Source organism: Trichechus manatus, unplaced genomic scaffold (genome assembly GCF_000243295.1).
Source record: "Trichechus manatus latirostris isolate Lorelei unplaced genomic scaffold, TriManLat1.0 scaffold00151, whole genome shotgun sequence".
Classification (NCBI taxonomy): domain Eukaryota; kingdom Metazoa; phylum Chordata; class Mammalia; order Sirenia; family Trichechidae; genus Trichechus; species Trichechus manatus.
Window position 1 is genome coordinate 5,976,778 of NW_004444087.1, and position 22,638 is coordinate 5,999,415.

The following is a 22,638-nucleotide window of genomic DNA, read 5'->3' on the forward strand; positions in this document are numbered from 1 at the left end:
GTATCTGAGTCATGGCGGGTATGGCATGTGCCCTGGGCACCATTTGAAGGGGAGTGCCACTGAGCAGTCTCAATTAACCCCGTAGGGCCCAAGGTCCTTCCTCAAGCATGGTAGACAGGCGTGGCAAGAAACGGGGAGAGAGGGGCACTTGCCCTTGGGCACAAGTTGAAGGGGGCACCAGACAAGATGCAGAATGACATTCCAAAGCTCCGCAAGTATAAAAGCCACCTGACTGAGACAGCTGGACAAGAGGGGGTAAGGCGTTTCTGCTATTCATCTTGAAATTGGGGGGCGGGGGGCAATATAGAGATTGCCCCTGGGCGCTGGTTACCCTTGCTGTGTCCCTGCAGGCGTGCAATTTCAGTGCTTGCCGTAGGCAGTAGGTAAGGCCTTTGGTGGAACCGCCTGCTTTTCGGTTAGCAGCAGAGCGCTTCACCACTGTGCCACCAGGAATCCTAGCCAGGCTCAAATCCTCATCCAGGCACTCAAGGCCTCCATGACTTGACCCCTCCCCCTCCTTCACTGAGTTTCTGAATGAGCCCTCCCCTCTCCTCTTTCTTGCCCCTAGGTTTCTACTGAGGTCTTACATACTCCCTCTCACAGCTCCGCTAAGACCCAACTCCCCGCCCCCACTCCCACTCCGAGGCTTGCTCTTGGGCTTTTCACTCAGGCTCTGCTGGTCCTGTCTCCGCTAGCAGGAGCCCCTAACTCTCCCCTCTGCCCGCTAGCATGGGGGCCCGAGGCCAGAGCAGGAGAAAGGACGACAGGAGGGCCTGGTGCAGTCCCTAAAACAGGCTCTTTAATATCATTTATGTCTTCACTGAAGAGCTTCGCTTCTCCCACCCAGCGCCGGCGGGGCAGCCGGGAGCCGTGGCCCGCCGGCTGGTGGCTGGCAGTGCAAGGGCGCTAGTAGAAGGAGTACTGGTTCTCAACCGCCCGTGGGCGGCCCCGCGCGCCCTCGCCAGCGCCCGCCTCGGGGGGCTCGTCGGCGCCACTGCCGGGGGGTTCCCGCAGGCGCTCGGTGCTGTCGCTGCGGCCGCGCGCACTGAGTGGGCCCTCGGCGGCGCGCGCGGGCGCGGGCAGGGAGGCGGACGCGGCTGAGGACGACGAAGGGGCCGAGGACGAGGTGGCGGGCGGCTCGGAGGGCGAGGCCGGTGGGCAGGCGCCAGGCGCGAGGCTGGAGAAGTAGTGCTGGCCGGCCGGCTCGGTCCAGCAGGCGAGCGCAGTGGGCGCGGCGCTGGGCGCAGGTCCCGGCTCTGCAACGGTGGGCGCGGGCGTCAGCCTTCCTCCCGGCCCTCCCTTTGTGGCGCCCCTGCTTCCACTGGCCCAGCCCTGGGCACACTCCCCTTTTCCCAGTCTGAGTACATTGGACAGGGGTGCAGAGACCCGAGGTGGCCTGAGATCACACCGCGAGGCAGGACCCGAATCTAGGTCTCGCAGTTCCAACCCAGACCTCTTTCCTCACCCGCCTCCTTGGATAATGATTGGATGCAGTGACCATGAGTGCGCAAACACATGGTGCGCAATCAGGTATGCTGGACGCCCCCACCTACCCCCCACCCCAGTGCTTCAGCCCCAGCTGTGCAGGGGTCTCTGAGCACAGCAATCATTCAGGACTTGGATGCTGTGGGCCACCCTGAGGCCAGACTGGGGTCAGGAGACCTGGTGCTTATCTCACCTACTGGGTAGGCACCTGAAAGTGACCCTCGCCCTGCCCCACCTGTCTGTCTTCTTAAGTCACCACACTGGCCAGGTGGGGGGGGGGGTCTTACCAGGTGGGGGACCCTGGGCCGGCACATAGCTGCGCAGGGTGATGTCGGCGGAGCCCCCTGACTCCAGCGGGATGGGGTGGGTGTGGAAGTGGCGGAGCATGTCAAGCACAGACTGGAACCACAGGTGCTGTACGTGGCACTGGCCGTGGCCATTCAGGGACAGGCGCAGGTGCTGTGGGCATAGGCGGGTGTGATCAGTGATGGGGTCCCACACTGGCCACCTGCTTGGTAAATGCCTTTGTGGTGGTTGGGAGGACCAGCTCTCAGAGGCCAGATGGGGCAGAGTCACTGCTGTGAAGGGCATGGGGAATGGGGGCGAGGGAGCCAGGCCAGGACTGAAGGGAGCAGGCACTTGCCCCCATGCTGGGAGAACCCACACCAAGCCTGGACCCATGCCCTTCACACTTCCATCTATAGTCCCTCCAAAGTCTCAGACGGTAAGGATTAATGCCTCCATGTTAGAGATGGGGAAACTGAGGCACAGAAAGGGAGAATGACTGGCTCACAGTCACTGAGCACAGAGCTAGGAAGAGAACTCATTTTTGTGTGCGTCCCGCACCCCAGCAGGCTAGGGGTCTGCCTTCTGTCCCCTGCAGAGCCCAAACCCAGAGGGGTGGAAACCGCCGAGCTGGGCTGGGTAGACATGACTGTGCTGCAGTGGAGCATCTGGAACGTGGGGAACAGGCTGGTCCTTCCCTGGGTCTCTAGGGTCCACAGGGAGCAGGAGGCTCAGGGTGAGAAGCTATAGGCCTGTGGTCTCTAGTGGTGAGCCACAGATCTCTGCTTCAGCCCTATTATGCTCCACAAGCATCACCACTAGAGGAAGAGTGGTATCTCCGGGGTGTGTGTGGCAAGAGGGGAGGTGAGGGCTGCTGGGCTCTCAGGGGATACATATGACCCCAAGCCCAGGAAGGGGAGCTGGCCTAGCAGCCACATAAAGGAGAGAAGTTCTGGGGCATGGGGGTGGGGGTGGTCCTTGTGAATGAGCTCTACTACTCACAGCACAAGAAGTCACCAGGTGCAGTGTGAGCAAACCCAGGGCGCATTAATGGTAGCCCAGGCCAGGGGCTCAGCCCAAGTCTCTTAACTGTCTGAAAGTGCAAGTGTGGCCTAGGAAGGCGGGGATCTTCCTGCCCTGGGGGTTTGCAAGCAGGGGCCTAGGGCTCCTCATCTCCCCTGACTTCTGGGCAGTCACCTCCCTCTGAGTACCCGCTGGGCAGAGGTGAGGGGCAGGTTTGAGGCCTTGCTTCACCACCTCTCCCCCTGCCCTGCTCTGGGCTGAGCACCACCTTGCCCCAGACATGGGCACAGGTCAGATCCAGCCCTCCGGGGAGGCAGCCTGGGGAAAGGCTGGCCGAGATAAACTGCCGGCCGCCAGTGACTGCGTTAAGTGCCTGGTTGTAGGAGGAACTGGTAAGGGTAGCTGCTTTCCAAGGGGTGCCCCCAGGGTGGTGCTGCCTCCTCCAAGGCAGAGCCAGCGCTGCCAGGGAGTGCCCAGGGAACGCTAGAGGGCTGCCGGGCCAGCGGGGCACGGGGGCGGGTAGGGGCCTGCGGACAGACACTGACCACCAGCTGCAGGCAGGGAGCAGGATTGCTAGGGTACCCCTCCTCCAACGGGGACTGGCCGGCAGCTGTGTCCTGGGAGGAGCCAGGACCAGGTCTGTTTCCTTACGGGTGGGGTGGGGAATTGAGGTTCCTGCCCATTTTGGCCACATTGTACCCCCCCCCCCAATCATTTGACTTTTCACCTTAGCTTATTATTAGCATGCGATTCCCTTCCACAGACTGGGGGCACCTCCAGACCTTTGCTCATGCTGCGTCCTGTCTGGGTCACCCTTCCCTCTTGTCTCCACCTGCACAATTCTTCCTCCCACTTCATATCTCAGACCCCACTCTAGCTGCTGGGGTCACGTGCCTCCTCTGGGACCCCCCCCCCAGGCCCTGGGCTACCCTCCTGCCCAGCCCATGCCCCCTCTCCTGCCCAGCCCTTGGCCTGAGCACAGGGCCGGCCCAGAGCTAGGGTCCAGGAGGGGCTGGTGAACTGACCTGAGCAGGGAGGAGGGGCTGTCTGGAAGTGGGGCAGGAGGTGGGGGCTCTGAAGGCCCTGGCTGATCCCGGCCCTGTACCGAGGTGGCTCTGGGTGAAGCTACTCAGAAGCCCCAATGCACAGGGTCCAAAAGGACTTGCAAAGTTATCTCCCCAGAGGGCCCAGCCTCCTGTGGGCTGGGCCACCAGCACATGGTGTTTCCATCTGGATAATGGAAAAGCTGGCTTGGGCTGCCTGCAGCCCCTCAAAGAGGGGGTGTCGGGGGGGCGGGGGGGGGCAGTGATTCACAGAACATGGCCAGGGTAGGCCTGGCCCGGGGGAAGTCATGCCAACCTACACCCAACGGAGCCTGCTCCAGGATGCAGCTTCAGGACCAGAGCTACCTTAGCCCCCATACCTGGCTGTCTGCCCAGCCCCTGTGGCCCCCGTGCATACTTGCCTTGGCCTTGCCCTGGAAGTTGAAGGTCAGCACATACTCCCCAGGCCGAGTCTCACTCTGGCGGATCACGAAGAGGCCGTGGCTCCGTGGCCCCCCTGCCAGCACCAGCTGAGCTGCCTTGACCCGTGACAGGGTCCCATGGAACCAGGGGTAGTCGGAGAGCTCCAGCTCCAGCTCAGGGTCAGGCTCGGGCTCTGCTCCCTCCTCCCCTGGGGAGGGAGGATGGTGTCAGGGGGGTAGGAGGGGGGCAAATCAATGACATAAGGGTTTTTAAATGTAAAGTGCTGTTTGAATAATTTTAGAACTAAGCAGGTTGTCTGGCCCAACCTACTAGTTAAGCATAAGGTAAACTGAGGCAGAGTGACAAGTCATCGACAAACCTGGAACAAATCAAGCCTCCTGTCTCCAAGCCCTGGTTCCGACCCTTCGCACCCTCGGTGTGAGCATTTTCAATGGAAATCATGTCCTGTGTGAAGGGCCAGGTTCCCAGGCTCCCCTGCAAAACCTCTCAACCCAGAGCTACTGAGGAGCTGTCAGAAGGACCCAGTGGGATGACATGCCATAGCTTCTGAGGCTCAGGTGGGCTTGGAGGGAGGTGCCCATGCCTGGGGTGGGGTCCAGGAGAGGAGGGGCAGGGAGAACAGGCCGCCCCCACTGGCACCTGTGTTACTGCTGTCACCGCCGCCGCTGCTGCCCGGGGACTCCAGCGTCTGTAGGAAGGTCTCTAGCGGGACATGGACCAGGGACTCCCCAATGGCATCCCGAGCCCGGCTGTGTGGGGCGGTCACCACAGCACCCACTGCTTCCATTGTCTCTGGGGGCTGGGGCAGGTCTGCTGCTGGGGAAGTGGCAGAAAAGAAGTATGTCTGTCTGTCCATCCTCGAGCATCCACCCTCTCCAATCCTGCCTCCCACCTTCTCCAGCCCTGCCCCCACTTACCCTCTGTCAGGAGCTCACAGCTACAGGAGGCCACGCGGCTGCCCAGACAGCCTCCCCGAGCAAACGAGAGCTCGCTGTCTTCCTCACTATCCCTGCAGAGGCAAGAAAGCACATGTGGTACCAGGGGACCCAGACTCGGACCACAGGCTGCCACGGAGCCAGGTAGTGGCTGGCAGTCCCATGACCAGCCTTGGCCCTATCCTGCCCTCTGCTCACCGGGGGTCCCTCTGCGGCCACCATGTGAGTGTCCCGACCATGTGGTGAGGCCTCCAAGTGGGTACAGTCCTCCCTGAGGCCACATGACCTCTGCCCACTAACCCCCCGGGGTGGGTTTGCATGGAGTCACTCCAGCAGCGGGAGGGTGCTGTGCCTGGGTCTCGGGCTCCCCATCTGTAAAATGAGGTGTCTGGGACCCTGCCAGCTCTGAAGCACTGCACACTGAGGTTTACTTTCATAGGGGCAGGGGGACGAGTCTGCAGAGCAGATGGTGGGGAGGGTGGCAGGGGAGGGGTTACAACCACTTAGGGGATCTGGGGCCTGGCCGGCAGCAGTGTTCAGGACTTTAATTGTGCTGCCTTAAATGAGACTGTTAATTAGAAAGCAGGGCCCCTCCCCCTGGGGCTTGGCTCACCCTATTAGCAAGCAGGAGCTGCTGCCAAGTGCTTGGCTGCTGGCCCGCCTGCCCTTCCCACTCCTGCCCTCTGCTTATCGCTAGCCATGGCTCCCCACTGCCCCTGCCTTACCAGCCCCTGGGTTCTCACCGCAGTCATCTCCTCATGAGCTCTAGCTCCCCCAAAGGCCTTAAGGTTCCCTGCAGGTCCCAGGCTCTTGCACATGCTACACCTCCCCACGTGCTATTCTCTGCCCCGCCCCCACACCCCTCTGGCTGGCTCAGGCCCACTCATTCTCTCAGCCTCAGCCCAGGATGCTGTCTCTGAGCCCTGGGGCTGGGCCAGGGGCCTCCCTGGCATCCCCGTCCCCAGCCCTTTGGGCTCACTCCCATTACTGCCCATGCCCCAGTGGTCCGAGGCTCCCTGGGGGTGAGGACAAGAGTTCCTTCCAGGTTCCCAGGCCCTGCAGAGTGGACCTCACAGAGGCTGCTGGGGGTGGGGGTGGGAGGGCTGCCCTCATGTGAGCCTGGTCTGCACCCACCTGGGCAGGACTTCGATAAGGGCCCGTTTCTTGCACTCAGCTCCTGCCTGAACCAGGAGGTTGCTCCTCATGAAGGCCGGACCAGGGGCACACCCTACACAGACCCCCAACCTGCCCACCCATCCCAAGGCCTTCCGGGCACTCACCCAGGGTCCACACAGCCCTGGATGTCAGCCACCCAGGAGTGCTTCTGCAGTGAGTCGATGGTCTCCAGGATGTACTCAGCTCCGTTCTCCACCTGGGAGGGAGTGGGCCAGGAGTCCAGCCCTGACTTAGTGCTCCAACCCTCCTCCACCCTCAGCAGGACGGCTCCAGACCCCAGGACACATGGCCAGAGTGCCCGCCCGAATCCCACCCCTCCCCTTTGCAGGCTTACTGGTGTGAACAGCAGGGAAGACAGTGGGCCTGGGCAGCACCCCAAACCCAGGCCAGGCCAGCATCCTCGGGTGGAGCCTGCAGCCCACACTCTCAGCAGCCCCTTCCTCCCAGCACCCCCTCCAAGATGGTGTCCAACTCAGCTGACCTCAGGTCCGCAGGCCCACGAGACGCAACCTCTGAGAAGGCCATACTGGCTGGGAAGGGATGAGCTGCCCAGCATCCGAACCCATGCCTGGCACCATGGAGATGGATGACAGGGCATCACAACCCTCAGGTCCCCTTGAGAGGCCATTGCTCACATGCCCCAATGCCTGGAATGCCACCGTGATGGCCACCCCCCTAGCATAAGCAGCCTCCAAAAGGGTAAGTATGTAGGACAAAGTCCCTGCTACAAGTCAGGCCTGTGTGTGGCCTTTCATCCACGCTGTCCAATAAACTCCTCTCAACAGCCCTGTGAGGAGGAGCGTGCATTTCCCTCGTTTTACAGATAAGAAGATGGAGGCTCAGAGACGTCAAGTAACTTGCTCAAAGTCACACAAATGTGTCTCCAGGACGTTCTCTGTGCTGTGTCCTGCCATGTGCCTCTGTTAAAATGCAGTTGTTGGATTGCTAGCATCTCAGAGCTGAAAGGCTTCTCAGAGACCACCTCAGCCCTTCCCTGAACAGACAGGCTATGGAGCCCTGGCATACTCAGCAGCACGGTGGCCCGCCCTGCTGTCAGGGCTGTCTTGGGCCTGTCTCACACAGCAGATGAGATGGCCGGTAGGCAGGAGCCGTGTCTCCAGCCCTAGATGGGGTGGCTCAGGGTGTGGGGCTGGCAGTGTCTGCCACGTGAAAAAGTGAGCTGTGACTAAACAAACAGGGATAGGCAAAAACATACACCCAATCAGGAGCCTGGACAGGAGAGTGGGGCTTCATGCAGCCTTGGCTGGGCAGCACCAGGCCTCCCTGGGGGCTTTTCCTCACACTCTCCATGCTGTGACAGGGCACAGGAGCCGTGTCCTCGGCTGCCCGAGCAGGCCACTCTAGTGACATGGGGGCTGGGAAAAGGGCAGGGTGTCCCCAGATCCCCTGGGGTGCCTCCCCACCCACCCTCTGTGCCCTCTGTGGGACTGGACTGGTTCCCACACTCCAGTGCCCTGAGGGAGGGGCATTTGCATAACCGCTACAGGCCCCAAACCAGTCCAGGGCAGGGTGGGCATGTGCTGGCTCCAGCAGGGGGGAAGTGAAACTCTGAGGAGCTTCACCCAGGCCCAGGAGGAAATGGGAACAAGGTACCCAGTGGTGGGCAACACCAGGGGCCCATGGTTTTAGAGCTTGGACCCAGATTCAAGCCTGCTCTGGTGCCTGACATTAGGCCCTTCACCCTCATCCCTCCCTGTGGTGACCTTGAGCTGTACCACTCATGAGGGAGGAGGCCAGAGGAGAGCTCTCACCTTGAGCACAAACGTGTTGTCCTTCTCTGGCATCTCCAGGGGCATGGTGGTGCGGACCTCGATGATGGCTGAGAGGGGAATGCTGACCTTGGGCCTGGAGGCCTAGGAGGCAGAGGAAGGGGCAGTGAGAGTGGTGCCCCAGTGCTCCTGAAGCCCTCTGCACCCTCCCTCCCTCAGCTTAGAATGCCATGCAGCCCTGGCACAGAGGCATTTCCACCCCCATTTCACAGATGGGGAAATTGAGGCAGTTTCTGAGAAGTGAATGAACCCCCTCCTCAATAGTCACACAAGTCAGGGACAGAGCTGAGACTGACATCTGCGTCTCCTCCCTCCTTCCTGAAAGAGTGAACTCCACCCAGGCTGCCCTTCTGCCTGGTATACACACCAGGTCTGTGGTTTTCACACTTTTTTGAACTTGACCGACAGTATGAAATGCATTTGACATTGTGGCCCAGTACTCATCTCCATAGGTAAAAATACCTGTGGAACAAACATTTCACTAGACAACATTTACCCTTACTGTGTGTGATGGAAGGTGATATTTTCTATTTTATTCTAGTTCATTTGAAAAAAATAAAGAAAAAAAAGCTGGTCTCCTGCTTCAGACTAGATTTTCCAGGGCAGAGCTGCACCCTCCATTCTGAACGGGGCTCCTGGGCTGGGCAAGGCTGTGTGTCTCCTGCCCACAGCTCAGGCTCTGCCCGCTCCCCAGGCGACCAAGCTGGGGCAGGTGTGCGTAAAACGGTCTAGTGTTCCCAGTAATGCTGCAGTGTTTAACTGATGTGAGCGGGCAGGCGCCCTGGGAGGGCTACTTGTGCTGGCCCTACCCTCTCCGCCCAGCTCCTGGCCAGGGCCCTGAGGCCCCTTGGCTGGCCTGAGACTGGGATTCCAGGCAGGGCTCGGGCTGCAGGACAGGGACTTTCTCGGGAGGAAAGGGAAGGCCCACATGTTGCATGGGCAGGGGCAGAGGAATTCCCGGCAGCACTGGCCCCTGGCCAGAAGCCACAGGGCTGGGCTTGGGGCGGTGACCAAGGGGCTCGGCTGACCACAGCATGAGGCCATCACACCAGCCAGTGGGGCTGGGGGCTGAGGCCTTCCATCAGCTGGAGCAGAGAGAGGTCTGCAGGGGAGGCCTGGATTGGGGACTTCAGCGGGGGCTCCGCTGGCTGGAGGCACTGTGATTCCTCGGCCTGCCCCAGCCCCAGCCCCAGCCGCCTTACCGTGCTCCTGCACCTCACAACTGCAGGTCTCTGCTCCTTTGGCTCCTGCCTCCCAGGATGCCTGTCCCAAGGCCCCAGGGCTCACCCCATTGAGACTTACTACCCAGTCCTGTCAATACCTGATTCCTGGTGGCTCTCCCAAGGGCACTGCTCCCTGGGCTGATCTGGGCTGTGGGTGGTATCAGCAGCGGTGCCCTGTAGGGCTTACTCACCCTGGGGCTTTTGGTCTGCTGGGACCAAACACGTTTGGGAAATCCAACCTGAGCACACACCCTGGTATCATCCACCCTCCCATAGGGCTGCTCCTGAATACCCAAAAGTTTGGAGGAAAAAAAGGAGGGTCTGAGACCAGATTAGGGGGTGGGAGCCCACCTGCCTTCTTCAGGGGTTGGGAAAGGCCCAGTGAGCCCTCAGGGGCGCCGCCTGCTGGCGGCAGTGGTGTTGGCGGGCTCTGGCAGGGCTAACAGAGACAGCACCGGCTGCTGCACTCCCCCCCTGTGGGCAGCACACAGACACTGCTATTTTCAGAAGGGCAGCTGGGACTGCCACTCAGGGCCCAAAGGAGTTGACAGCCTGGGCTTCTGCCCCTGCCCTTTGGATGACCCTGGGCAAGCCCTGCCCCACTTCCTGTTCCTCACTGGGGCCTCAGTCTCCCTGTCTGGCAAGGAGTGAAGCTGGGCTTAGTGGTCTATGATTTCTCTCAGGAACCTAAGGGTGGAGGCATGTACAGTAAAAAGGCCCTTGGAAAGTCTGGGGGTCCTGGGACTTAGGGAGACTGCCCTTTAGAGAGTATGTCCCTGAGAAGTCACTCCCTAGAGCCCATGGGGCTCACAGACATCCAGCTTTGGAGAGCTCCAGTGGGAGGGGCACCCAGAGTCACTGACAGACTGGGAGATGGAGTAAGAACCAAGGGTGACTAAGGGCTCTGAGGTGGGCTAGAGACCTGGATGGCTCCTGGGGGTGCCGCCAGCTGCTGCACCAGCACAGCTTGCCACCTCCCCGCAGCCCCCCGCCCCGTGCACAAGGAGCACCCACCTCCACACACGATTCATTCTCCAGACCCCCACTCCCCTCCCCCCCCCACCGGGGTGGTGGGTATAATTAGACCAGCTCTGCCACCCACCAGCTGTGAGACTTTAGGCAGGCCACACCCCCTCTCTGAGTATCCGTTTTCTCTTCTGTGACCTGGGGCCACCTTGCTGGGGCACTGGACGGACGAGAGCTTGTATGTGCATACTGCCCACCAGGCCTAGGGCTGGGCACCTGGCAGCGCTCAGAAAACTAGCACTACTGTTACCGTTTTGTTTGTTTTCCAAACAAAGCAGGTTTGTCCTCCTGGAGAAGATCAAGGCTGCCCTGAGGGCTCTCACAGTCAGTCCCGAAGTAGGGGTGGTGGTGCACGAAGGTGAGCCCTGGTGCAGGAGGCAACAAAAAGCTGAGCTTCCTCCACCAGAGATGAGGCATCTAGGCTGGGGCTGGGCAGGAGTCTGGAGCCGGGCTGGGGATGAGCAGATTTCCACTGAGCCAGACACAGACCTGGAGAAGCCCTCATCTCTGCAAGCCCCAGCTCTGGGACACGCCAGCCTCCCTGAGGCCCCAGGTGAGGAAGAAGGAGCACAGGGCAGGGAGCGGTACCCTCCAAGCCCCTGTGTAGCCAGAGAGCCCTTCTCAGCTGAGACCCTTCTCCCACTTCACAGATGAAGAAACAGACTGGACGGGGTGACTGGTCCAAGAAGCAGAGCTCGGCCCACATTGCAGGCTCCTGCCACCAAACACTCCATCCTGTCAACCAGACCAGGCATGCCAGTCTCCCACAGCTCAGGGTCACACCAGGTTCCTCCGTGCTTCACACCCTCCCCCATGTGGGAGGGGACACTCACCTTGGGCGGCACGAAGAACTCCAAGCGGAAGCGCTCGCCAGCAACGGCCCTGCGCAGCAGTAGACGGCACTTCTGCCACTGGGCAGTGCCGCCGGGGCCCGCGGCTGCGTCGTCGGCCACCATGAAGCGCAGCGCGCCCTCCCGCTGGATGTCTACCAACTCTACTTTGGCCGCCAGCGTCCGAGACAGCCACAGGCGCCGCGTCCACTTGTCGCGTGGCTCGGCCGGGGGCTCGGCAGCCCGCGGGGGGGCGCTGGCCTCAGGCTCGGCGCGCCGGTGCCACATGTCGCGCACGCCGTCCACCACACACAGGCTCATGTTGCGAAACGAGAAGCCCTTGCGGGCGCGGGCCTTGGCCGCTGAGTGCGCCGACACGTCCTCCGAGCTCCGGGAGTGGCCGTATGCCGCCGCCTTGAGGGTCGGGGGCTCTGCCGTTTCTGGGTCCATGGCGTCGGGGGGCTCGGCCACTTCCCCAGGCGCCGGTCTGGCCACCAGCACGCGGCGCACCTCCTCGCCGAAGATGTCCAGAAAGTTGGCGGCGAAGTGGCGGGAGAAGGAGGCGCCGGCGTCTGGTGTGTCGTAGGCCGGATTGTCCCGCAGGAAGCGGCAGAACTTGTGCGCGAAGTCCACGGCGGCCGCCTGAGCGTGCAGCTCGCAGAACTGACGCCAGTCCGGGCCCAGAGCGGCGGCGGCGGCGGCAGGGCCGGCACCATTCATGACGCCCGTCCCATCGCAGCTCCCTACGGCTGCGGGAGAAGAGGCGGCCGTGGCCTTATGACCCAGGCCTACACCAGGGGCCCCACCTGTCCCCTTCCCTCCCCCACGGCCGCTTGGGCTCCCTGGGGCTGGGTGGGGAGGGCCTGGAAGAGCAACAACGTGCAGCCTTCTGAGCAGCGACAATGTGAGGAGAAACGACCTGGGAGGAAAAACGCCGACTCAGCGGGAGGGGAGCTGCATTCATTTTCTCCTCAAACTGCAGTCTCAGGGACCCCAGTCATTCCTGCAGCTGCCAGAGTAGGCTGGGATGACAGGTGCCTTGAAGTGGGTTCCCACGAGCCCCCAGTGACCTCACTTCCCTCAATATCCTCTTCTGAGGGCCCCAAAGCCCTCACATGCAATCCTCCACCTTCAAATTCCTCCAGGAACCCAACTACTCCTTACCATCCAGGCTGTGGCCCCAGGATCCACATAACCCCTTCTCTTGCCTGCAGTCCTTCAGCAGCCTCTTCACTGGTCTCCAGCATCCCGACCTCACCCCCTATAGTCTGTTCTCCACCCCGGAGCCCAGGCATCATTTCTAAAACATATGACTGAAATCCCCCCTCAGTAGTCCCTGCAACAACTCTTACTGTACATAGAGTAAAAGTCAAAGCCCTAGCCTGATCGGCCTCTCGGAGCTGACCTCCTGTGCTCTGGCCACACCTGCCTCCTTGCTGCTCTAAAAGCATGCCAGGCATTTCCCCACCTCAGGACCTTTGCACTTGCAATTCTTTCTTACACTTGCCTGGAATGTTCGCCATATCCTTCAGGTTTCTGCTCAAATATCATTTTGCCTGTTAGCTTTCCCCGACCATTCTGTTGAGAACGATAAATAGCCTACTCCACTTCTTTTCCTGCTTATTTTCCTCCACAGAATTTATCCCCATCTGACATACCATGTATTTTACTTGTTTGGTGTGTTGTCCACCCCTGTCCCCTGCCCCATGAGAATGCCAGCTCCACAAAGGCAGGGATTTTGACAGTCTTTTAAGTGGCCAGGCACATGGCAGGTGCTCAGTGAACACAGGCTGAATGAATGAATGTGTTCGGCAGCACACAAGGGGTGTCACAGGTGTGACTCCTGAAGCCCTCACAGCAGGCCTAAAGAGGTGGGACCCTGAAGACACACAGCTTGTTAGAGGCAGGTCTAGGATTCTCACCCAGGTCTGCCTGACTCCAGTGTACAGGGGTCACCAACCAATGTGGCTCAAGCGTGACCAAGTTTTCATACCAGCGTCGAAGGCCCTGCCTTCTCCACTTCTTTCCCTCACAGCAGCTTGCACCGCCTACGTGTACTCCTACCTCCTGGAATCCTGTTTCCCTTGAGTTCCCATCTAAATCTGACCTTGAAAAGGCCCAAATCAGGGGCCACCTCTCCAAGAACCCTGCTTTCTCCTCCTTAATCCCAGGCCCCTCCATCCCTCACCACCCTGGATCACCAAACTACATGGGTGTGTCCAGTCGGTTATTTAGGGCCTCACCCCCTCATCCACCAAGGTGACCATCACCCAGGGGGACACAGGTTCAGCCTTCTGTGTTTATGCACACCCCCCGCCCCTGGAATCTAGGTAAAAATCACCGACAGAGAATAAGTGGGGTGATATGGCCCTGCCCTGCCTTGGGAAGCCCCTGTCTGAGCCCCTGACTGTCCTTCCCAGGAACTAAGATGGAGTGTCATGTCCTCACCTGCTCCCTCCAGGGTCCCCCACATCTTCTGGCATGCCCTTTCTCTCACAGCTCCTGGGAGCACCATCTCATCTCTCCCCTGGATCCAAACCATGTAATTAAATGCCAGGTAAAAATAGCTGCCCCACTTGTGTGAGATCATCTGCAGGGCCTCTGGGCTTTGGGGCAACCTTAGCCATTAGTCTGCAGTTAGTAACCAGATGGCATTGGGACAGCCCCAGGGAGGAAATGGGGACACTTGGTCAGTTTCACAAACCAGCCCTTCTCCTCAGAGATGCCCACCCTGGTGTGGGGGGAAGGATGGGACAGCAGCAAGGAGCTAGTCAGGAAGGCTTCCCGGAGGAGGTAGGGCTTGCATTGGGCTTTATGCCCACAAAGAGGACGAAGAGGGTATTGCAAGTTAGAATGGCACAAGCAATGGCTTGGAGCAGGACTTGTTAGGACACAGGGTAGGGGTGGCACTGAGAGTCCATGACGATTTGGGAAGAATGGCAGCTGAGGCGTCCATGAGTGTGGGCCATGCTGGACCCTCCCCTCCCCCACTCTTCCTCCTTTCATTGCCTAACTCCTACTCATCTTCAACAATTACTTCAGGGATCACTTCCTCCAGAAAGTCTTCCCTGATCCCCACCCTGCCCAGCCTGGCCCAAGTATCTCCTCTGAGCTCTCACAGTCCCCTCCTGTACTTCCCTCTAGTGAGGTGCCAATTACAGGGTGCTCCAAGTGTCTGTTCCCATGTTTGTCTCCCCATCTGGCATAGGCACTCCTCTGGGGCGGAAGGCAGGCCTGAGTCATGTCCCAGGCTCCTGGCTCTTTCTCCTGGGGTTGGGGGCGGGAAAGCACCTGCCACCAACATCAAGGCCTCCAGAGAAGGTGGAGAGCCGAGGCCCTGGCCTGCCCTGTGGGGGTGGCATTTCCTGGGAGCCTGCAGCTGGACCCATGAGGTCCTGTCCCTGTGCTGCAGCCCATCAGTTTACCCACAGAGTGCTCCTCACAGTGGCTAACTCTTCCCCTGCATCTTTGGGACCACCAGGGGGTCAGAGTGGATGAATGGCAGAGGGGAATGGCTCGTACAGGGGCCAGCACCAAGGTGCGGCAGTCTCTGTTTAAGATAATTACAGGGGCAGGGAGGAAGTCAGCCCAGTGCCAGGTTCTCAGGCATTAATTCTCCATCCCTCCCCACTCTTCCTGCTGGCTGGGAAAACCCTTGGCAGGGAGAAACGGCGGGTGGGGGCAGGGTCCTGGGGACAGGGTCTCATAGGGTGGGTTCCAGTTAGCGCCTCCCTGGAGGTGGGGTGGAACTCAGAGAGGGCTCTGCCAAGGGTATAATGAGCGTGGCCACGTTCTGGGCAGGGACTGCCCTGGGGGGTACTGGGAGGTCGGGGCTGCTCTGACCCCACCCCCGCTGGCTGGCCTGATGCCCAGCACAGTAGCCCTGTGTCCCCTGGGTGCAGCCCAGACTGCACAAAAGAGTCAGAGGTTGAGGCAAGAAAGAAGAGTACCTCCACAACAAAAAACCAGCAGGCGGATGTGAACGCTGCCGAGTGAGGCCCACGCCGTTACCGATGGAGAGACTGAGGCCCAGACGTGGCTCTCTGAGAAAGGCTGCAAGCCAGGAAGAGGGCCTGGCCATGGGAGGGACAAGGTGTGCTGTCCCCAGTTGTCCTACGGGGCAGAACTAGGGAAGAGGCCAAATGCAGGGATCTTGGCTGACCCGGGTTCACTGCTCTCTGGGTGAGTGGCATTCACCACCACTCCAACGTCTCAGCCTCAGTTTCCTCCCTTTAAAAATAGGGATGTCTCTCCTTGAAAGGCCTGCTTTGAGCCTCGGGGAAGGCAGCACAGGAGTCAGTCTCTGCAATGTTGTAATCCACGTGCTGTCACCGGCAGGGCTGGGGCTCCCCTCGCCACTGGGTGGAGCCAGGAGGCGTTGCCAGACCTGCCAAGGACCAGCCTGCGTGACACCCAATCAATCAGACCGAGCCCTCTGTCTTGAGCAGGAAGGCATTCTGCGATGACCATCCGGACTTGGAAAAAGTGGGGCAGGGTGGGAGTGGGAGGCAGGACCCAGAAGTACTGGAAGCAGGGTCCTCATGCGCCCAGACAACATGGGCAATCTCACCCCTGCCCCCCAGTCTTTGCCTGGCATTCTCTTGCCTGGACTGCCTTTCCTCACTCCTCTCAGCCTTTAGACTGTATGAAACCCACTCTTCTTCCAGGAAGCCTTCTCCTACACTGGCACTCCCTCCTGAGCTTCCATGGCCCCTTGGCCCCTGTCCTGTTTCCATGGGCAGGGTCCCAGCCATGCAGAATAGACCCGCTGAGTCAGCCGGGAATGGGACTAGGCCATGGGAGAGCTGGGCTCTATCTCTGGCTAGGCCCTGTGTCTCGGCCTCCCCACCGGGGGCCCGTGATTCTCACAAAGGAGCGATGGCCCTCTGACAATGAAGACGGCTGTCAGCCCACTGGGACCATGGCAGACAGGGGTGACTGCTCACCTCCACAGGCTTCTTCTCTGGGCACTGGGGCTGGAAACAAAGAGCATCCGCCCATCTCCTGAGGGGTCCGGAGATCAGGTGCTAGCCCCACGCGGGGGATTGGGTGAGCAGACCCCTCCCCTAATCCATCACCCGGATGTCTCTGGGCTCAGCTGGGCTGTCTGGCCTCTCCTTCTGGAAAAGCGTTTTTTTGTTCTCTATCTCATCAGGGCTATAGCGGGTGGACTGGGGCTTCAGGAGGGGAGGGCAGGGGATGGAAGTAGAGTAAGCCTAGAGTCCCTGCCTGTCGCCTTTCCAAGCCATCAACTCTCCCGACCCCACAGCCAGGAACCCAGACGGGGACCGCTTCCCCCTCCGGGCGAGACGCGGGAGTCCAGCGGGATGCGCGCGCGCGCGCGCGCGGGGCACGGGTGAGGGGGCGGCAGCCTTCCAGCCGTAAATATATCGCTGATTTTAAAAGGACAAAAAAAAATTCATGAGGCGGCCCCGCGGCTCCCGCTAATAGGAAGACTACCGATGGATCATGGATCGATGGATCAAGGATCGATTGCGCAGTGGGCGGCACCCTGCCTGGGTGGCAGCCCCGCCCACTTCCAGCAAGGTCCGCAGGGCGAGTGTCCCGGCGGGCGTCCAGCCCCCAGCACTTTCCCCGCAATGGGAAACTGCTGAGCCCAGGTAAGGGACAACGTCATCTCCCTTTCACCGTCTGTGGCCTCGTAGCGCAAACTCGCCACCCAGCACCCTGAAAGGCCGCCACGTCCGGGTACCCCCAGGCAGGACCCCTCCCCCCACAATCACCCCTTATGCCGCAGCCTCACTCAGCTAGGAGCTTGGAGACACCCAGACAACCAAATGCCAGGCTGCCGGGGTGGAGGGTGGGGGTGGGGAGGTCTGAACTATGGTCCCTCTGTGCCTGGGCTGGGGTGGACAGTGGCCCCAAATAGAGGTCTCTTTTTGGGCATCCCAGGCCCCCAACACAAGGAGGGGACACAGGCCTCATTCTGCTCTCCACCGCCCTCTCCTCTGGGCTTCTCAGGACCTCAGAGCCTGGCTGGGTGGCACTTCACAGCAAAGGCTCTTTCCAGCCTACCCTCCTTTGGTGTCAGTGACTCCTCCTGGTGCAGGGCAGCTGCTTCTCCTGCCTCTGCAGGACACTCCCTTTCAGCCACCTCTGTCTACTCTCTGCACCCCTACCCACACAAGGCCCAGGACAGCTCCCTCCCTTCCAGCCTAGAGTGCCTACTGCCCGCTTCCTGCCTGCAGGCCCTTTCTCCTTCTTCCTGAGGAAGTGTAGTCAGTCAGATGGCCCCTACCCTGCCCTACAGAGACCCAGTCCCCTCAGGGTAGGCTCTGAACCAGGACCTCCTACCACGGTGGCTGAAATTCCCCAACACTTTCGCCCTAGAATATCTTCACTCACCCCACGTCCCTTGCAGAAGGCAGATGTGGGCATGATTTCTGGTCTTAACGTCCTTAAATCTGCTGGGGCTCTGCTGCAGGGTGGGTGGGGGAAGGTGGCACTCTGACTGGTGACGGACAGGTGTGGACTGAAAGCCCTTGGGACCCTGCCCTATGTAGTGAGTGTGGGGGTGGGGACACTCAGGTGGTCTCCCCTTTCTGAGCAGTTTCCATAGCTGTGAAGTGGGACTGAGCAGCCCTGATGTCCCCCACAGGTTGCTTCTGGTCCCAGGCTCATTCTCAGGAGCATCATGGGGAGGCCGCAGTGAGAGCCAGCCCTGTGCCCAGTGCACCCTTCATGCCTCTCCCACAATTCCCAGGCTCTTCCCTTCTGCTGAGCCCCCAGCTTTCATGACAACTCCAACCTTAACAAGCCTTGCTGGCTCTAGGCATGGAAACCCTTTGACCCAGGGGGCCTCCAGAACTGTATCCATCAGCTGCTCCCCATCACGAAGAGGGCCCCACTAGCTGGATGTCACCCTAGATGCTTCCTCCCTTCACAAATGGTCACTTGGCATGATGGGACAGCAGAGTTTAGCACAGGATCTGGGGCCAGACCATCTGGGCTTGAATCCCAGCTCCCTGCTTCCTAGCTTTGTGCCCTTGGGTACATGACTTAGCCTTCTGGGACCTCAGTTTCCTCCTCGGTTAAGATAGAGGTGATAGCACCAACCTCACAATGCCGTCATAAGGATTCAATAAGTAATTTGTTTAAAAATCAAAGCTCCTCCTCTTCTACTTCCTAAATATCTTGCACCCATCCCCTCTTTTCCTCCCACTGCTTCTGGCTAGATGGCTGCAGCGGCCTCCTCCCTGTTTCCCACTGGACCCCACCAATCCAGGCTCCACAGTGTGGCCAATGTCATCTTTCTAGAGCCCACAGCCAAGTGGGCCATGCAAGGAAGGGAGGGTTAGCCCATTGTACAGATGAGGAAATGGCAGGGGAGGCGACTGGGCCATCCCTCACTGTTAGTCCACAGGTCTGTCCGTACAGGTCTCCTACTATGTGTCAGGCACCATGCAGATGGGGAAGGTGGCAGAAAGGGTGACAGAGGGGTGAAGCCAAGTCTAGGTCTGTCTCTGTAGCACACACTTCTCTCAACAGGGACCTGTCCCTGGGGGGGGCTCCCACTCGGAGGGGACACTGGGGGGACCTGTGTGCTGCCTCAGGAAAGCAGATGTCTGCCCTCAGAGGGGGCATTCTCTGAGGCCGGGGGACAGGGGAATCCAGAGGTGCAAGAAGTAGGCATCAGATAAACAGGGAGCAGGGACCAGGAGAGCAAGCCAAGCCAGGGTCTGGGGGCTCGGGAGGGAGGCTCATACTCCTTCAGGAGCACCTAGTGCCGGAGAGTTCCTGGACAGGCCCTGTGGGTGGACAGCAGTCTGGGCTGGCTCCAGCTGCACTGACCCTACTCTCTCCCACTCATGTCCCCTCCTGGGGTTTCAGAAGCAGAGGCTTTCCAGCCTTGGCTTGAGCCTTGCAGCCTCCTCTATCTCCCAGTGTCATGGGCCTTACCTGGGTCCTGATTCTTACCCCTCCCAGGCTCCCTGGCCTGTGGTCCAGCCCCCCAAACCTGCAGGATACTATTTCCACTTGAGGTCTGCATGCCGTCCTCTACCCTCACCATTCAGCCCCCAGTCAGCCTTCCTCACTGGGGACTTTTTATGGTACACATACCAGTGTCCTCCATCCGCCTTCCCTCAGTTCTGAGAACCCCAGAACTCTGGGCACTGCAGGTGTGTGTCAAGGTTCCCTGGACCTTTCTCTGTGCTCCTCAACTCCCAGCCTGGCTGATCTCTAAACCAAACCCGTTGCTGTCAGGCCGATTCCGACTCACAGCGACCCTATAGGACAGTGTAGAACTGCCCCACAGGATTTCCAAAGAGTGGCTGGTGGATCTGAACTGCCGACCTTTTGGTTAGCAGCCGTAGCTCTTAACCACTGTGCCACCAGGGCTCCACCTCTAGGCACCTCAAACTTGTTGTCAGATGCCGTCCAGCTGATTTTCAACTCACAGTGACCCCAAGTGACAAAGCAGAACCGCCTCATAGGGTTTTCTAGGCTGTAATCTTTATGGAAAAAGATCAGGTCTTTTTCCCACAGAGCCACTGGGTGGGTTCGAACCACCAACCTTTTGGTTAGTAGCTGAGTGCTTAATTGTTGTGCCAGCAGGGCTTCCTACCTTAAACTTAAAAAAAAAAAAGAAAAAAAAACCCACTGCCGTCGAGTCAATTTCAACTCATAGAGATCCTATAGGACAGAGCAGAATGCCCCATAGGGTTTTCTAGGCTGTAATCTTTACAGAAGCAGACTGCCACATCCTTCTCCTGCAGAGCCGCTGGTGGGTTAGAATCATTCGGTCAGCAGCCAAATGCTTAACCACTGTGCCACCAGGACTCATTTACCTCAAATTTACCACACCCAGATTCTAATACATCCTCTTCCTCCAGCCCCTGCTTGTCCCCTGCAATGTCTCAGCAATGGCCCTGCCTCTACCCAGTTGAGCACTGCCCCACCTCCGCTCACTCCTCTGCCCCAACAGCTGGCAGGTCCCCAGCCTATGGAGGCCTTGCAACTGCCCCTTTATCCTGCCCCCTCCTCCACCCAGGCCTCCCTGACCCTCCACAATACCAAACGGCTTTCGCCTATCTCCTCCACCAGACTGGGAGGGCTGTTTCACCCAGTCCCAGGTGAGTCCCATAACCAGAAGATTAGAAGCGTCTGGAGAATGGAGCCCAAACTCTGCTTTGCCCAGAAGAGCCACAAGATGCTGTACTCCCATCCATCGATGCCCCACCTGGCTCTGACCAACCAGGTGCTTGGCTGTGACCCCCTCCAGATGTTGAGGAGTCACACCTACGGAGTCCCCAGTCATGGCCATAAAAACAGACCCAACCAGGTGATGGGGGGAGAAAAATCTCCCCAGGGCCCAGGGCCCAGGGCCCAGAGGCCCTGGAGCTCTGACCCCACAGGGACAGTGAGGAAGAGGACCAGAACCCCTGGGGATGGCAGTCGGGAGGCCCGAGGCACCTAAAGTCCCAAATGCCCAGAACCTAGGTGAATAGACAGTGCAGGAGGTTAGAACCAGGCTCTTGTCGGACAGAGGTAGCCTGACTTGTTGGCTGAGTGACTTTGGGCAAGTCATCGTACTTCCCTAGATCTGTCTCCTCCTCTGTAAAATGGCAATAATAATAGTACCAAACCCACAGAGTTGTTGTGAAGATTACATGAGAAATGGCACTTATGCCCCGAGCCTAGCACAAGTCAGCTAGAAACCAAGAGCTCAACCCTGGCATCCCCAAGGGAACCCCATCCCTAAGAATGACCCACACAGAGAAGGGAGGAGTGGTTCAGAAACTTCAAAACAGTATTGAGAGAGATCTCTAGGGAGAGGAGTAAAAGGAAGCAGTGTGTGGGAAATTGCCTGAGATCCCCCATAAACACTGTGACCCACATCAGCCTAATGGCATTGCCTTCACTGCCAGACCCCTCCCCAAGTCCTCAGAGCTAGGTAGCTCTAGGAAGCTCCCCAACCAATGGCCTCTAGGATGGAGCCACTGGGGCCAGGAGGGAGAAATTTGTCCAAAGTGTGTGTGTGTGGGAGGGGGGGCAGTGTTCAGAGTAGGGGAGGCTTTAGCCCTCCCTCGCCCAACAAGGCAACCAGAGCCTCTTAGGAAGACCAGCCCTCAGCCTCCTGGCCTCCCATGGGTGCTCACTCATCCCAAGCTCAGTGTTGGAGGGGATGCAACTCTTGTGGGTCACCCAGCTACAAGGAAGGCAGCACCATCCCCATTTTACAAGGAGGGAAACGAAGCTCAAAAGGACAGAGGTAGGATTCAACCTAGGTCTGACTCCGGATGCGGAGGCTCCCCTGCACCAACTCCGTGTGAACAGATTCGGGCTTATACCTGTTCACCGTCACTCCGGAGGCTGCTGTCTGGTCCCCCCTGCGTGGCTCCTGAGGGGCCCCTGTCGCTACTGACTTCTTCCTTGAAAATCCCACTGGGGGTCCTGGGGGGCCCTGACTCTGCCAGGTCTCAGCCGGAGGGGCAGGCGCGGTTCGGGCCCCGCGCAGCCGGCAGGTTCATCCCTGGCTGAGGCCGAAGGGACTGAATGGTGGGCACGAACCCGCCCCTTCTTAAAGGCGCCGACCCCTCGCGCCCCCTCGGCGATCCCCGGATCTCGGGGCTGCGGGGGCGCTCTCCGGGTGGGCGGGTCAGGGAACCTTGGCCATGAGAAAGGGAGCCTGGGCCGGTCGGAGGCGTGCTGGCCCGGAGCTTGGAGAGCTGTGTCCCTCCCGACCCTAGCCTCTGGCCCTCACCCTCATTCTAGTCTGCTCCCCCCCACCAGCCTAGGGAAGAGACACAGTCGCCTTCCACCCCCCCGCCGGAGACCCCTCCTCCAGGGCGCCCGCTGCGCTCGCCCCTCGCGGGGCCCAGACCCTAGGAGGGGGCGGGGGCGCAGCTGCACCGTAGGCGGCTCGGCATCTCCGGGGAACGGGTCGGAAGCCGGCCCCAGCGGGGCGCAGCCCTCCCTCGCCCCTCGCGCTCCCTTCTCCCTTCCACACGCGCACACAAAGACGACACGCGCGGACTGGGGCGCGTGCGGCCGCGCTCCCCAGGGCAGCTGTGCGCACACACACGCACGCCCTCAGGGGCGGCTGGGAGCCAGGGTGATGGACGAGGGGACGGGGCAACTGGGGACAAGCAGGCCGTACCTACAGGCGCGCAGCTGCGGCCGGGTGGGCCGGGGCCCTGGCGGAGCGCAGCCCGGACCACGGCCGGGCTCCTGGGGCCCAGCGGCTCATGGCCCAGGGCGGGTTCAGGCTCCCTCCAGGCGGCGGCCGGCAGCGGCAGCGGCAGCTCCTCCCTCCCAGGTCCACAACCTCGAAAGCTCGTGCGCTCCGGCGTCCCGGCGCGGCCCCTGCTCAGTCTCCCGCGGCCGAACCCCGCGCGCTCCAAGCCCAGCCCAGC

At 60.1% G+C, this 22,638-nt stretch overlaps 1 protein-coding gene across 1 annotated transcript in view; it reads right to left on the reverse strand.

Moving 5' to 3' along the window:
- Positions 1-799: 799 nt before the first annotated feature.
- SH2B2 (SH2B adaptor protein 2) overlaps positions 800-22,638 on the reverse strand; it is a 23,543-nt gene continuing 1,704 nt past the window's right edge. The window contains exons 2-9 of the mRNA XM_004385952.2: positions 11,264-12,009; positions 8,164-8,265; positions 6,496-6,587; positions 5,198-5,289; positions 4,920-5,096; positions 4,259-4,467; positions 1,773-1,944; positions 800-1,256 (exon numbers count right to left, since the gene is read on the reverse strand). Of these exons, the coding sequence (XP_004386009.1) occupies positions 907-1,256; positions 1,773-1,944; positions 4,259-4,467; positions 4,920-5,096; positions 5,198-5,289; positions 6,496-6,587; positions 8,164-8,265; positions 11,264-11,980 (1,911 nt within the window). The 5' untranslated portion in view covers positions 11,981-12,009 and the 3' untranslated portion in view covers positions 800-906. The remainder of the gene's footprint in view (positions 1,257-1,772; positions 1,945-4,258; positions 4,468-4,919; positions 5,097-5,197; positions 5,290-6,495; positions 6,588-8,163; positions 8,266-11,263; positions 12,010-22,638) is intronic.